This window comes from Nelusetta ayraudi, unplaced genomic scaffold (genome assembly GCF_046127955.1).
Source record: "Nelusetta ayraudi isolate G7.1 ecotype Tasmania unplaced genomic scaffold, CSIRO-AGI_Nayr_v1 ptg000110l, whole genome shotgun sequence".
Lineage (NCBI taxonomy): Eukaryota > Metazoa > Chordata > Actinopteri > Tetraodontiformes > Monacanthidae > Nelusetta > Nelusetta ayraudi.
The window spans coordinates 824,486-839,600 of NW_027466160.1; the positions used below are offsets into that span (position 1 = coordinate 824,486).

Sequence of the window (15,115 nt, forward strand, 5' to 3'; positions counted from 1 at the left end):
TATTAGCCCCACGCTAGTTAGCCAGCCGCCGCCGGCTTGGCCCGGGGAGCGGCGGCAGGTTAATCTGCTCCAAATGGACCGACGGCGCTCTGACAACAAAGAGCGTGTAACTGGGGAGATTAAACACAGAGGAGGCGGCTTATCTGTTTAGCGAGGTTTGAGTTACTTAATTGTCAAGTGTGTGTGTGTGTGTGTGTGTGTGTGTGTGTGTGTGTGTGTGTGTGTGTGTGTGTGTGTGTGTGAGAGAGAGTGTTTAAACATGCCGAGCTTCCTTCTCTTCCATAATTAATCCAAAGTTTGCGCCTGTTTAAACACTCTGAGTCCTTTCCTCAACTTTTCCCCCCTCAGTGTGTGTGTGTGTGTGTGTGTGTGTGTGTGTGTGTGTGTGCGCACACGTGCATGAGAGAGGACCGCCTCCTCCTGACTCACCCTTGTCCGCTCTCTCCCTCTCTCTCTCTCTCTCTCTCTCTCTCCCTCTCTCTTTTTCCCTCTCTCTCTCTTTCTCTCTCTCTCCCCCCTTCCTCCCTCTCTCTCCCTCTCTCTCTCCCCCTTCCGCCCTCTCCCTCTCCCTCTCTCTCTCTCCCTCTCTCTCTCCCCTTCCTCTCTCTCCCTCTCCCTGTCTCTCTCCCCCCTTCCTCTCTCTCTCTCTCTCTCTCCCCCCTTCCTCCCTCTTCCACTCCCTCTCTCTCTCTCTCTCTCTCCCTCTCCCTCTCTCTCTCTCCCTCCCTCCCTCTTTGTCTCCCTCCCTCCCTCTCTCTCTCCCTCTCTCCCTCTCTCTCTCTCTTTGTCTCTCTCCCGCCACAGATCCCGCTGTGCCGTGTGATCCGCTTCAACATAGATTACACCATCCACTTCATAGAGGAGATGACACCGGAGGTGGGTAATACCTGTCACCTCGACCCCCTTATCTGCCCCCCCACTCTGTCCCCTTTGTTTTAAAGTCTGTTTTATCTGAAGCGACACGGAGCCCCTTTACACACCTCAGCGCTCAGGTGAGCCCCCCTCCCACCCCCGCTAATCCCAGCGAGAGGGGCGGGGGGATGGGGGCAGCGGAAGAGAGCCTCTCCTGTAACCCCGGCCCAGGCTGATTGCTGTGATAACGGCCCGAGCGTGTGATAAACTTTGTGAAAGTGGATTTACTTATCAGCCCCCATCTGATGGCGTTTCCTTGTGTGTGTGTGTGTGTGTGTGTGTGTGTGTGTGTGTGTGTGTGTGTGTGTGTGTGTGTGTGTGTGCAGAACTACTGCGTGCGAGGCCTGGAGCTGTTCTCCTCCTACCTGTTCCAGGACGTTCTGGAGCTGTACGACTGGAACCTGACAGGTGCGATGATGTCCAGGATCAAAGTTTGCAGTGCATTTCTTGAAGAACATGAACACAACCCTGTCAAACCGACTCAGTTAATGAATATTTCTGCTTTGTGTTGTTCAGTTGATATTCAATCCTGCATACGGATGATTTAAAGCACGTTTTGGAATGACTGAGGAGTTTTGATGAGATCTGAGATGGAAAAGATGTTGCAGAGGTTTTATTTTGAAGGGGTGATCTCCTCCTGCGCTCTCTGTCCTCACCAGGTCCTTCAGAATGTGAGAACCAGGCCTCTGGATGCCCTCAGTTCCACTTCATGCCGCGCTTTGTCAGATTCCTACCTGGTAAGGATTCTGTTTGTCTCCCTCAAATCTGCTGTTTTGAAAAAGTTAAATTGTGAGCTTTAGAACTGATGCTGAAATCATCTTGGCTGCGATGCGGTGCAGGGAGTGCATGCTGTTCACTGTGGAGACACAGGGTGGCGCTGGTGCACTGTGGTACCCTGCTGCTGCTGCTGCTGCTGCAGCGCTCCAGTCCTTTCTGCTCAGCCTCCTGCCTGCTTTTTCAAGACAGTCTCTGGTCGTGCGCTCGGCCCCTCTCACCGACCAACCCAACACGAAAAACACCCAACACGGCCACCGACATGATCCAAGACAAGAGATGGCTGGAGGAGGTGCAGAGGAGCAGCATGGAGCGCCACAACGCCTTTATTCAGCTTTTAATGTGTCTCCAGGACTGAATCGCTGAGCCAATCGGTGACTGAATCACTGAGCCAATCGGTGACTGAATCACTGAGGGAATCGGTGATTCAGCAGTGTCATTTTGTTGGTTTTTTTCTCTATTTTCTGCATTTCCAGTGTCATTCAAAGTGTTTTGTTGGCGCTTGAAAGAGAAGGAAAGAGAGAGAGAGAGGTGTCATTGCCCTTTGTGACATCACAGACTGCCCGCGTTCAAGCCTGCGTGCTTTGTGAAGCACAGTGGCGCAACATAAAGGAGTCTCTTTCCTCTGTTATGGGGCCGACTGCTGCTGATTGAATCTGCCAGACCTTTGGCCTGGTGTTGAAGCTGCCGCTGTCCTGCACAGTCTGCCAGTCTTTGAACGCCTCCTCCCTTGTTGATGAGGGTGAAGTGTCGGGGCGTGTCCTTTTTAATCACATGGCGTCACACCTGCAGGAAGCTCGGCGGCGTGCCCAGTCTGTTAGTTTTTTATATTTACATTTATATATATTTTTTTGTGGTGGCAGACGGCGGGAAGGAGGTGCTGTCCATGCACCAGGTGTTGCTCTACCTGCTGCGCAGCAGCAAGCCGCTGGTCCCCGAGGAGGAGATCGCCGACATGCTGCAGTGGGAGGAGCTGGAGTGGCAGAAGTACGCTGAGGAGTGCAAGGGCATGATCGTCACCAACCCGGGAATGGTGGGTTCTCCTGTCACACACACACACACACACACACACACACACACACACACACACACACACACACTCACACTCACTGACCACCACACATCCGTCCCTCCATCCCTCTGCTGCCTCTAAAGGCCAGCAGAGTGGCGGCGGGAGGGGCGTGGCCTCCAGCTGGACGCCAGTGTGTGTCGAGGGCTGTTTGATTGTGTAACCTCTGGTGGTGGTTGTTAGTCCTGCTGGCGGCCAGCAGGTTTGATTAGCTAATGATTAAAAGACATTTCTGCTCTCAGATTTGATTAATGTCCAGGAGGGAAAAAAATGGATTTGTGCTGCTCTGAAATTGGGATAATTGGGTTGGGTAAGGTTCTGAAAAGCAACAGAGTCGCTGCTGGACAAAGCTTTCATCGTCGCTCCGCCCCTTTAAGTTGATCCGTTAGTGACGTACAAAGATGAATATTTATTAACGAGCGTGTTGTTGTTATTGAAATCCATCCGATGATCGGCTCAGAATTCTCAAAGGAATTCATCAAGTATTCAAACCCTAACCGCACCTGCAAGTCACAATTGTCCTCTCTCGAAATTTTGTGTGAATATCGCTTCTATTTTGCGAAGAACTGTCATAGAAACGCAGCTAGCGGCGGTGAGCTCGAGAAATGAAATCACCTGAGCAGCAAACAGGACCTTCAAGTTTCTGCTGGAGGAGCCAAATGTTTTCTCAACCTTCAGTTCAGTTTCAGTTCTTGCTTCGCTCTCGTCAGTTCAACGTCCTCTCGCTGTCCTTTTGCGCCCGATGTGATGTGATGCCAAGGTTGTGCGTGCACAATTTTCACACACACACACACACACACACACGCGCGCGCGCTCACCAAATGAAGCGCCCTGATGCTAATCAGACATGTCACGCTCGGGTGATTATTTCCCTGCGCGGCACCAATGTCGCCAACCTCTGCGGCGCCTCGCTGAAACCAGCAGCCTGTGACTCGCCGTCCGCCACATGTTTAGGTGGACGCTGTGTGTGTGTGTGTGTGTGTGTGTGTGTGTGTGTGTGTGTGTGTGTGTGTGTGTGTGTGTGTGTGTGTGTGTAATCATGAAGCCTCCCATCAGTCCAATCAATCCTGATTATGTTGCTTCAAGGGCAGAATCAGCCTTGTCTGCCGTTGACCTCGTGCTCTTCCAAATCAAAGTTTATATGCAGGCGGCGGCGGTGGCGGCTAATGTCAAGGTGAGCGCCGGCCTCGGGCCATCTGTCGCGCCCCACTCACGCCCCCCTGCTGCCCTCATCCTGCCTGTGATCTGAGCGGTCCGAGGACGTGTTGCTTGTCAGGAGCGGCTCCACCGCCTGACGTCCTCCCCGTCCCCGTCGCCGCTGCCGCTCATCTTTATTTTGCTATCCAGCTACTGGTTGGCCTGTTTGATTGAACGCCGACTGACTTGTTGTTGTGGTCTTGTACCCCCCCACACCCTGGCAGAAACCCAGCTCAGTGCGCATCGACCAGCTGGACCGGGAGCAGTTCAACCCAGACGTCATCACCTTCCCCATCATCGTGCATTTTGGCATCCGACCTGCTCAGCTCAGCTACGCCGGAGACCCTCAGTAGGATCTCACACACACACACACACACACACACACACACACACACACACACACACACACACATCCTTCCTGTCCTCCATCAGCCCCCCCCTTCCCCCGGGACGATGCTGCGATAGAAGACAAGGAGGAGATGGAAGGATGAAAAGATGAGCGCCGTGACATTTTCCTCATGCGTCGTCACGGGTCCCCGTCCTCCTCCTCCTCCTCCTCCACCTCCTTCTTCTTCTTTTTTTTTTTTCCTTCCCCAATGATACATTTGCCCGCCGCCACCTCCGTACAGATAACGTAGGCGGCGGCACTGCCGCCGCTGTTGCGGCAGCGGGGAATACTGTAATGTGCCGCCGCATAATTACCTTAAAAGCGAGAAGAGTGCGACGGATCGTGTGAAGAGGAGGCCACCGCCTCCTCCCTTCTCCTTCCTCCTCCTTCTCCCTCCTTCCTCCTTTTTCCTCCTCCTCCACCTTCCTTCTCCATCCTTCCTCCTCATCCCTCCTCCTTGTTGTCCTCCTCCTTCTGCTTCCTTATGCCCCTTCACCTCCCTCCTTCTTCCTCTTTCCTCCTCCTCTTCCTTCTCCTCCTCTCTCGTGACTCTTGAGGCCACAACCTGCTGATGGAACATTGAAGGTGTTTAGTTTCACCATCCACAGGTTGGTTGAAGTGGATGTGAGGTGGAATCACTCTGGGAAGACGTGCTGGAAAACTGAAATTTGACAACACTTCACACCTCCCTCCGCTCTCAATCTGAACGATCAGGCATGAGCGCAAAGGATGATGGGAACTCATGGACCAACATCCCTCATTGGAAAAAAAAAGAGAGACATTACGACCGGGCGTTCCGCCCTGTTGGCCTTCGATCTCCCGTCAAAGGAGGCTGAACGGACGATGCAAAAAGCAGGATGACGGTGGCGGTGGTGGCGGCGTGAAGATCCGTCAGGTTCCTGCGTCTGATGCCCCCTCCCTTGCTCCCCCGCCACTCCGTTTTAGCCGCCCGGCGCGCTGATCCGAGGCTCTTTCATTCCCCCGGCCTGCGCCGCCGCCGCCTCCGTGTCAAAGTTCTCAAAGCGACAGACAAACGACAAATTTATGGACGGACTGGGACATCATTAGCCGGCGCCGGAACGAGCGGCGAGAGACCGGCGGAGAGAGGATTTTCCCCACCGCCGCTAATGATGCGTGTAGAGAGGGCAGGAGTCGCTGTTGATTGCTGCAGCGGCGGCGGCGGCGATGCCACTGAGAGGAGAAGAGAAGTGGGAGGAGGAGGAGGAGGAGGAGGAGGAGGATGGGTGCAGGAAACACAGGAGGATGGAAACTCTGCTTTTTGTTCCTGCTGGACGAGGGAGGCCACGAGATGGTCAGTCCCTGGCGTTAAGGCCGGGGTCAAAGGTCATTCGTGTTTGATGACTTCCGGCGTTCTGGTGAGACCGATGGAATCGTCTCCCCGGCCCTTGTTTGCACCTGTTGAAGACGGAACCAGCAGTCCAGCCAGAAGAAAAGCAGCCGTCAGTGAAAACACACACGCTGTGAACTCTGGGGTAGCTGGCGAGAGAGCGAGCTGGGTCCATCCAGCAAGAGGACCAACACCTCTGGCTCCTTCTGGAGAGAGAAGCCAACGCTGCTTCAGAAGAGCTGCTAGCCGGCGGGACGGTATGAAAGTGTAGAGAGAGGGAGAGGGAGAGGGAGGCAGAGAGAGAGAGAGGGAGAGAAAGGGAGAGAGAGAGAGAGGCAGCCGTGGCGAGAGCCTCTGCCGCTGCCGTGATGCTTCCCCTGGAAGCTCTCAGCGTATCGGTGGAAAGGTCAGCGGAGACGACCGAGGACCAGCCCCCCCACACCATCTCTCTCTCTCTCTCTCACTCGGTGGCTGCCAGTGGATAATGGAGGCGGTAAAGCCAGCATCACTCCCTGCTCTCTCTCTCTCACTCTAATGAAGTCCCCACTATTAAAGCTCTATAATTCTTCTATTCCACAGTAAAGCCCTCCCTCCCCCCCTCACCCTTCCTCACCCCTCCTCACCCCCATCACCACCTCCCTGCACTCCCTCTCTTCATTTCTCCTCTCCCGCCCCCCACCAGTCATAATTGAATAACTCTGGGTAAATGAGGAGAAAGTCCCTTGAATGGGAGCAGAACGGTCACACCAGGCCCTCGGTGCATCAATCAGTAGCTCTGATTGAAAAGTGAGAGCGAGGGAGAGAGAGAGAGAGAGGAGAGGTGGGAGGAGGGAGGAGGGGAGGGGAGGCGGTCAGCGGCGGCGGCGAAGAGTCACAAGTCACCTTGCCGCCGGCTCCTCTTTTCAGATGGAAGCCGGAGCAAAGACAATAAGAATTCCTGACCCCTCCCCCTCTCTCTCTCACACACACACACACACACACATGGATATGGACACTTTTTTTGGGGGGGGAAATGACGCCCTCACACACAATGCGGCTAACGCAATAACGGCTGCAGGCAACTGTTCAATTATATTTAATATCAAGCTAGCGGGACGTGAAATATTGATGCCTTTGCAGCAGTACTGGGTGTGTGTGTGTGTGTGTGTGTGTGTGTGTGTGTGTGTGTGGGGTGGGTGGGGGGGGGGGGGTTTGGGGGGTGGAGGTGGTTTAGCAGCGGACCCCCGCCGGCCTGATGCCTCCTTATTTACCGTCTGCAGGTACCAGAAACTGTGGAAGAGCTACGTGAAACTCCGCCACCTGCTGGCTAACAGCCCCAAGGTCAAGCAGATTGACAAGCAGAAGCTGACGCAGAGAGAGGTGAGTGAGTGAGTGAGAGAGAGAGTGCGATAGAGAGTGAGAGAGCGAGCGGCCTGGGAGTTGAGCAGTGCTGCAGTGTTTGGAAAGTCAGCTAATAGCTGGAGACTCACCAGCAGAATCCAACCGTCCTCTGTGGCGGCACGTCCTGTCATCACTCACCCTGCACTCGGGGACGGTTGGGTTTTTCATACTTTGTTTGTATCGAGCACTTGACAAAAAAGACCAATGAGGCCTTGAACACCTCTGCACCTCTTTACGTTTGCCAATTCCTTTTCCATTCAAATCTTCTTCTCCAATCGCCTTCCACCTCTGACAGCAGAGATCAAAACCTCCTGCGACTGAACAAAGTTGAAGAAGTGATTTGAGAGAAGCTCGTTAGCTGTGACTGAATGTGATCTGAACAAGCGTCCGTCCAGCCGAGAGTCTGCCGGTGAACTCGACCTTCAGCTCTTCGTCTCCGTCGCTTCGCCTCATACGGGTTCAGAGCTCCACGATTCCTCCATGCAGTGGCCCCCCCCCCCCCCCCCCCCCACCACCCTTACCAGCTTTAGCTGCTGCTCTGCTGTTTGCAGACACTCAGAGGATCGATAAAGTTTTTTTTCCGTAGAGAATAAAGATGATTGTATTTGGCTGTTTGCTGAAATTGCTGCAATGTCCTCGGTGAAGTCGGGCAGAGTCGCTGGAATCAGCCGGCAGCACTTCACAACATATGGCGGCGTTTACTTTCGAATTACATTAAATGGTTTTGGGCCACTTTAAAATCCTCTACGTTCCCCACGAACCAAGCGGCGGTCGACTCAGTGACCACTGAAGGTCCTGGGGATGAATTATTTAGAGCAGCAGATGTTTTATTCCTTGGTCTGCAGACGTCGACCCTCTGCACCGTCACAAACAGCAGCGAGCGACGAGGTCGGCTGAAGAACTGCGGCTGGAAAAGTCAGACGTGCCGCGACTCGGCTGCAGCTCCAGCCGTCCTCCACCGGCCTCGTTAGGAAGTTCAGCAGTGGCGTTGAACTCCCCCCCCCCCTCCCCCCGGTCCCCACCCCCACCACATTATCCCGTTTACACATCAGTCTGCCTGGACTGTGATGTGCAGCTCCTGACTGGCCACGCAAACATTCCTTTGCACTAATATCCATGCTTGTGTGCGTGTGTGTGTGCGTGCACGGAGCTCTCTGTCTCACTTTGATGCGCAGTTCAAAGTGGGATGGCATTATTTATTCATGCCTTTGTTGTTCTTATTTTTCCTCGGCGAGTCGGGGAAGAAAAAAAAAAAAATTCCCGGCGTTCCAATTTTAGGCGGATCACGGCGGCGGAACTCGGCCGCCGCTCGATAAGCATCTCGCTGCGGCACATTGAGTCGAGTCGAGCGCCGCTCGTCGGAGGAGGTGCAACCCCCGCCCACATACCCCCCCCCACACCAGTCGATATGTCTCCTGTCTGAGTTTGTTATTTGTAGCCCCCCCCGCAGTCTCTGCATGGCCAGTTGTTTGCTGACAGGATGACATGAACACAGTGAGTGTGTGCGTGCGTGTGTGCGTGTGTGTGTGCACGCCACTCCTCCTCCTCCCCTTCTTCCTCCTCCACCTGTTTGCCACTGATGGAGGTGCCTCCAGCCCTCCAGGCTTCCTGTCCGGGGGTTCCTAATGGGCAGCCAGGTTGCCTCAGTCCTCCGGTCCACCGGGGGCCGCCGTCACCACCACCACCACCACCACCGACTCCCCCAGCAAATCCCACCCCAGCATACAACCTCAATTAGCCAAAACCTGCAGAGCTGTCACTTTCCCCCTGTTGTTTGCAGTCTGTGGCTGCACACTGTGTGCGTGTGTGCGTGTGTGTGTGTGTGTGTGTGTGTGTGTGTGTGTGTGTGTGTGTGTTTCAACCTATTGCATGAGCCCGTCGCTGCAGTGGAAGTGGGAGAAAACAGTCCCGTCCCCGAAGGCCTCACACCAGCCCTGATCAATAATTGACAGCCTGTCTTCTGTGTGTGTGTGTGTGTGTGTCGGCAGGAAGCTCTTCAGAAGATCCGTCAGAAGAACACGATGCGTCGCGAGGTGACGGTGGAGCTCAGCAGCCAGGGCTTCTGGAAGACCGGCATCCGCTCCGACGTCTGTCAGGTAACAGCGGCCGCTGCCACAGTGCACACCTGAACATCCTAACACACACCTGAGCACCGTCACACACACCTGGACATCCTAACACACCTGAGCACCGTTACTGCAGACGATCAGGAGGTAGCGAGACACAAAGTCAAATAAATAACAACGGAGTTATTAAAGGAGGTCCAAAGATGAAAGAAATTGTTCCCCCTGTGTGGAAAACAAAGAAATTGAACTGATTAAAAAGAAAAAACAGTGTATACGGAGGTAAAGTCAACGGGCTAATGGAGGAAGAGAGAGTGACAACTGGACTCACCTCGTGATCAAAAACGCAGACAAACTTTCACTTTTAACAAGCACCAAACCAGAGAGCACTCAGCGTTTTTGCGACTGACTTATTTATAGAGATGAATTAATAATCAACGCTGACACCTTGACATCTGAATTCTGCTTTCTAAAGGCTTCAGAGCCTTGCCGCTTAAAAACAGCAGCCAGACCATGAACTGCACCCGGCAGCCAGCGATCAAATATTAAAAGTGAGGCTGAGAACCGAGCTGAAGCGGGCCGGGCCGGGCCGGGCCGGGCCGGGGCAGGAAAAGATGTTGCCTGTGTGTGGTGCATGTTGGGAAGTTGGGTTGAAGAAAATGTTGCAGGATAAAAGCCTCGAGGATTTCTGGCCCTGGTTTAAAGGATTGAATGGCGGCTCAGTCTTCAGAACTGGAGGTCTTTTTCGTGGAGACGAATCAGAGATTTTTCAAGGTTCAGGATTTCGTTAGAACAAAACCAGGAAAGTTGGAATGTATGGAATTAGACATGTGACAGTCAAACTAGGAGGTTGGAAGAAAAAAAGCCAAAATATTATAATGTTATAATATGATATATTGTCTCCCAAAGTCACAAGACACAAGGGCAATAATTGTCAGATGCTGCTGGAAAATTCACATTCTGCATTTTTAGGAGCTATTTGGTGTTGTGTTGTGTGTTGCCCCCCCCCACCCCCCTCCAACAGTCCAGTGTCACCCACAGGAAGGGACCTTTAACTGCTGAATCACACTGCAGCCATGTGGTGGGAGATGGTCTCCTTTACCTTCCTCTCCCTCCACACGCTTGTTAGCGGCACAACGTTGAGCCGTTTTCTCCTCGAGCGCAACCACGTGTGCACCGCACACACACACACACACACACACACACACACACACTCACTAATGAGACATGAAGCACAGCTTGGCTGAAACACACCGGTGCACATTTGTCAGGGCTTTTTTTAAATAGACTTTACGCTTCTTCTTCTCCTTCTTCTGCTTCTTAAAAATGATTATTTGCGGCCTGTTTCTCTCGGAACGAAAAAAGCTGAAATAATTGCCGCGTCTTCTCCTGTGATCGCCACCTGCCCACTGCTCCGAGCGGCCGGCGGCGAGCGGCGGAGCGCCTCAGCCTGGCGAGGCGGACCTCTCTCGCAGCAAGGTCTGGCCAAGGAGCCGCCGCCGTCCCTAATTGCCGCCCAATTATATTTGCTTCAAGCCGTAACTGCGGCGACTAATTGGCTCATGAATAATTTCCAGCGTGCCGGGTGCGGTGGCGGCGGCGGCGGCGGCCTACGCCAGAGCGCAGCGCAGGAGGGAGTGACCCCGCCCTCTGAGGACTGTGTGCGGGTGCAGGTGCGCTCTATTCACAGGAGAATCCGCCCCCTCATTACCCACAAGGCTCGGCAACACCAAGGTTGTCGGACTTGAAAGGTTCCGTTAAGGACCAGGCAGGACTCTTGTTTATTTCACCTGTTTTTACTCCCGCTCGTCTTCTTGTTTCAACTCTTTTTTTTTTTTATTTTTTGCATCTGCGGCGCCGAAGGCCACAACGAGCCCACCACAGTTTTTTTTTATTTTTTCCAAGGTGATGGTGGCTTGTTTTCCACCCTCCTCCTCCTCCTCCTCCCTGATAAACTGGGTCCGAGCCGAGGACACTACATTGATGGCAGCCTGCTGCTGCTGGGGTTTATTCATTCATCGCCAGCCTTGGACGTGCATCAACCAGCCAATTAAATCACACCTGTAAACATCCAGTTTGCTGCTCGTTAAAATAAAAAAATAAAAAAATGCCGTCCTCGAAAGGACGGGACACGTACATGTGTCCTTCCAGCAGGCAGTCGTGAGCCGGGGAACTTAAACCAACGTAAACACTGTTTGATATGCGGCGTCCACTGTAAGGGGCTGGCGGGAGGAAGCACACGTCTGACCACACCACTGCGCAGGTGTCGGCGTGGGGAAGCGGTTCCTTCTGGAGCGCAGTGAGACCCTGCTGCTGCTGCTGCTGCTGTGAGGGTTATTCGAATGCAGGCCCACCTGGTTCCACTATTCATCTGTAATCGATGTTATTAATTCCAAGAGGTTAAAAAACAAAAAAAATAAATGGTTCATAAAATATGTCAAATTGCTAAGACAAAAAACTCTTAAGTAACCCTTCCATGTCAATGAGGGTGTAATCTGAAGTTAATAAATAACAACAGTCGCTAATAATAGTTAATGACCTCCCCTTTCCCTGAGCAAGACGCACACCTGCCTTGTACAAATGTCTGTTTGCGTGCCTGCGAGCTCGACTCTGGGCTCCACGGCTCACAACGGAACCACTCACAGTCAAAAAGTGTCAGGATGGATCAGTGGAGGAGGAAGAGGAGGGTGGTAGTGGTGGGTGGGTGGGTGGATATGCATATTTGCACTGTCCAAAATTAATAGTGTCCTTGGCTTTTTCATGGAGTGGCTCTCGTCGCCCCCTCCTCTGTGTGTGTGTGTGTGCGTGTGTGTGTGTGTGTGTGTGTGTGTGTGTGTGTGTGTGTGTGTGTGACATCAGTAAACATCAGCGGCTGCCTCCAATTTATTCCCCTCGTCCACTCGGCGGGACCAGGACGCCTGGATCTGCGCTCCCTGACACCCCTGGCTTCGTCAAACTGGCCGCGCCGCGACTCTAATTGGAAATGTTTCAAATTCATGCTTGTAGTGTTTCAGCCAAAGTGAAAAGAAGGAGGGGAACAAAAAAAATGAGGGTGAGACATTTTCCAAACTGGCCCGGCGTCACCGCAGTGACACTAAATACACATTTCCCCACCTTTTTAATTACCTCTGTACCAATTCTAGCACACACACACACACACACACACACACACACACACACACACACACACACACACACTTGGTCACCCCGGCTGTCATCAGAGCAGGTCGGGCACCGCAGTCGTCCGTCCGTCCGTCCGTCCGTCCGTCCACTGCTGCGCAGGTGTTAATTGGCTGCTTAACGAGGTCTGAGGGTCGTCGCCGCCGGTACCGACGGCTCCTCCGCCGTGCTTGCTTGTCGTGGCCAGAGGGGGGCCTCGCAGTTACACTACTCCTCCCCCATCTCACCCCTCCTACCTTCCCCTCTTCCTTCACAGTGTCGCGCTAATTAAAACATGCACCACTTCCTCCCTGCTCCCTCTGGGGGGCGTTAATGTGCCCACCGGCCTCGCTAAAGATTGATCTGCTCTGTGACCGCAGACGACCTGGTGGCTCCAACCTTTTCATTTATATATATTTATATATATATATATATATGTATATATATATATATATATATATATATATATGTATATATATATATATATATATATATATATATATATATATATATATGCTGTGTGTGTGTGTGCGCGTGCGTGTGCGTGCCCGTGTGTGCGTGCGCGTGTGTGCGTGTGTCTGTCCAAATGTGAGTATGTCAACATTTGTCATCTTTTGATTGGTCGGGTCCCATCCTCTCCCTCTGCTGATTGGATTCGTGATCACTTGGTGTCTCTGCTGCCGATCAATTCCTCCTCCTCCTCCTCCTCCTCCTCTTTCTCCTTCTCTTTATCTTCCTCTTCCTCCACTTATTTTTATGCTCCTGCTTCCCCTCTACTGCCCCTCATTCTCTTTCTCCTCCTTTTTCTCCTCCCTTTCATCCTCCTCCTGCTCCTCTCACCCCTCCTTTACCTCTTCTTCTCCCCTCCTCCTCCCCTCCTCCTCTTCCTCCTCCTCCTGAAACAAGCCGCTTCAGATTCTCAGATTGTGTCTTCTCTTTCCTTGGTTGACTCCCCCCCCCCTCTTGTCTCCCACCACAGCACGCCATGATGCTGCCCGTCCTCACCCACCACATCCGCTACCACCAGTGCCTCATGCACCTGGACGAGCTCATCGGCTACGTCTTCAAGGAACGCTGCCTCCTGCAGGTGAGGACCGCCCACTGCCGAGCCGCTGGCACGGGTCAGCAGAGTGAATTTAAAGGGAGAAATTATCCCCGCCTGCTAAAATACAGCAGTTTGCCAAACACTGAGAACTCTGGAATGAAAGTGGCTACATTTTTAAATCACATTGAACATTTAATAAGCTGCTAACACCAACTGGACGAGTCAGATAGAATAGATTCATGTTGCATCAATATGAGAGAGAGTGAGAGAGAGAGAGAGCACATTCAAACCAAAGCCATCGCTACCAGTCCTCTGGACTGCCTGGGAGGTTCTTGGCCGACCAATCGGGTTGCCTGCTCCCCCACCCCACCCCACCCCTCCCGACCCCCCAGCGGAGCCCCCGTGGTCGTAGCTGCCGCTCTAATGAGTCGACCGAGCCGCTCGGTGTGGCCCCTCCCACTGGGACGGAGGCAAATAGGATGCGACGGGCAGACCTGGAGTCAGCGCTCGCTCGCTGGCTCGCTGGGATGGGGCTGTTTGAACAAGCACCATTGGCCTCCTGCAGCTGTTCCGTCCAAAGCAATCTGCCCACAAAGTGTGTGTGTGCGTGTGAGCGTGTGTGTCTGTGTGTGTGTGTGAGAGTCTGTGTGTGTGTGTGTGCGTGCGTGCAGAGTAGATGGAGATGCTGTGAAGCCGTGGCAATGATGCCTCCCCGACTCGGGCCATTTCAGACGCAGCAGTGGCGCTGGACTGCTGACAGCCACACACACACACACACACACACACAAATGCATGCACACGCACGCAGCAGCATCAGCGTGAGCCCCCATCAGAGGACAGTGCTGCAATGCAGACACACACACACTCTGCAGAGGTTTCTAAGTGTGTCTTCGGGGAGAGGATGAAGGACTCTAATGAGTCAAGTTCCAAAGGGGGCGTGGCCACCACGTAAAGCTCCCCCGTCAAACCACTTCGCTGCAGGTCAACTCTTCCTTCTTCCTCCTCCTCCTCCTCCTTGGCTCGCCACAGTTGATGGACGTGTCAGATTCTTGGGGCGCTTAAGAGCCTTGAGCGAGTCTTAATGCATCCTTTGCCGCCGCCTCTTTAACCACGAATAGGCTCCTGCGCATTGATTTGCAGTGTATCAGCCTATGACAGCTCTTCAATATGGCCGCAGGCGGCGGGAAGCACGCGGCTCCGGCTGGAGACCCGGCAGTAAGAGAGGAGGAGGAGGCGGAGGAGGCGGAGGAGGAGGAGGAGGAGGAGGAGGAGGAGGAAGATGAAGGGGGCGGGGGGGCGGGGGCGGCGCTGACGATGATGCTGATGTTGTTGCCGTGTCGACTGTCGGCAGCATCACTTGAGGCTGGGTACCTCCGCTGACTCCTGCCTCCAGCCCCCCAGCCTCCCACTGAACTGCAGCCTGCAAGGAAGAGGAGGAAGAAGAAGAACAAGACAAAGAAGAAGAAGAAGAAAAAGATGAAGAAGGAGAAGAGGAAGAAAAAGAATAAGAGGAGGAGCAGGAGGAGGCCTCTGTGCTTTCATTTTTCCTCGGGCTGCTCTCGGCTCCCCCTGCAGGATGGCTTCAGTGTCCTCACCTTCCTACCGAGTATCAAGCACAGCCACTGTTTGTTCTTAGAGAGGGCGGGGCTTGTGCGAGCTTAGCCCCTCCTCCTTGGTCTGCAGTGCGACCAGACCCGTCGCTCCCACTGCCGCCCTCTTTTTCCGACCCTGAGCTCCGGCCCCTAGTGGACGGACCCGACGAGGTGCTCAGGTGTGCCTT

The 15,115-nt window shown here is 53.5% G+C and overlaps 1 protein-coding gene across 1 annotated transcript in view; it reads left to right on the forward strand.

The window, feature by feature from the left end:
- Positions 1 to 15,115, forward strand: part of drosha (drosha ribonuclease III) — a 56,547-nt gene that overhangs the window by 5,894 nt on the left and 35,538 nt on the right. Inside the window, exons 10-17 of the mRNA XM_076048985.1 lie at positions 805 to 876; positions 1,239 to 1,320; positions 1,572 to 1,649; positions 2,550 to 2,719; positions 4,177 to 4,301; positions 6,948 to 7,047; positions 9,057 to 9,164; positions 13,270 to 13,377. Coding sequence (XP_075905100.1) covers positions 805 to 876; positions 1,239 to 1,320; positions 1,572 to 1,649; positions 2,550 to 2,719; positions 4,177 to 4,301; positions 6,948 to 7,047; positions 9,057 to 9,164; positions 13,270 to 13,377 — 843 coding nt within the window. The remainder of the gene's footprint in view (positions 1 to 804; positions 877 to 1,238; positions 1,321 to 1,571; positions 1,650 to 2,549; positions 2,720 to 4,176; positions 4,302 to 6,947; positions 7,048 to 9,056; positions 9,165 to 13,269; positions 13,378 to 15,115) is intronic.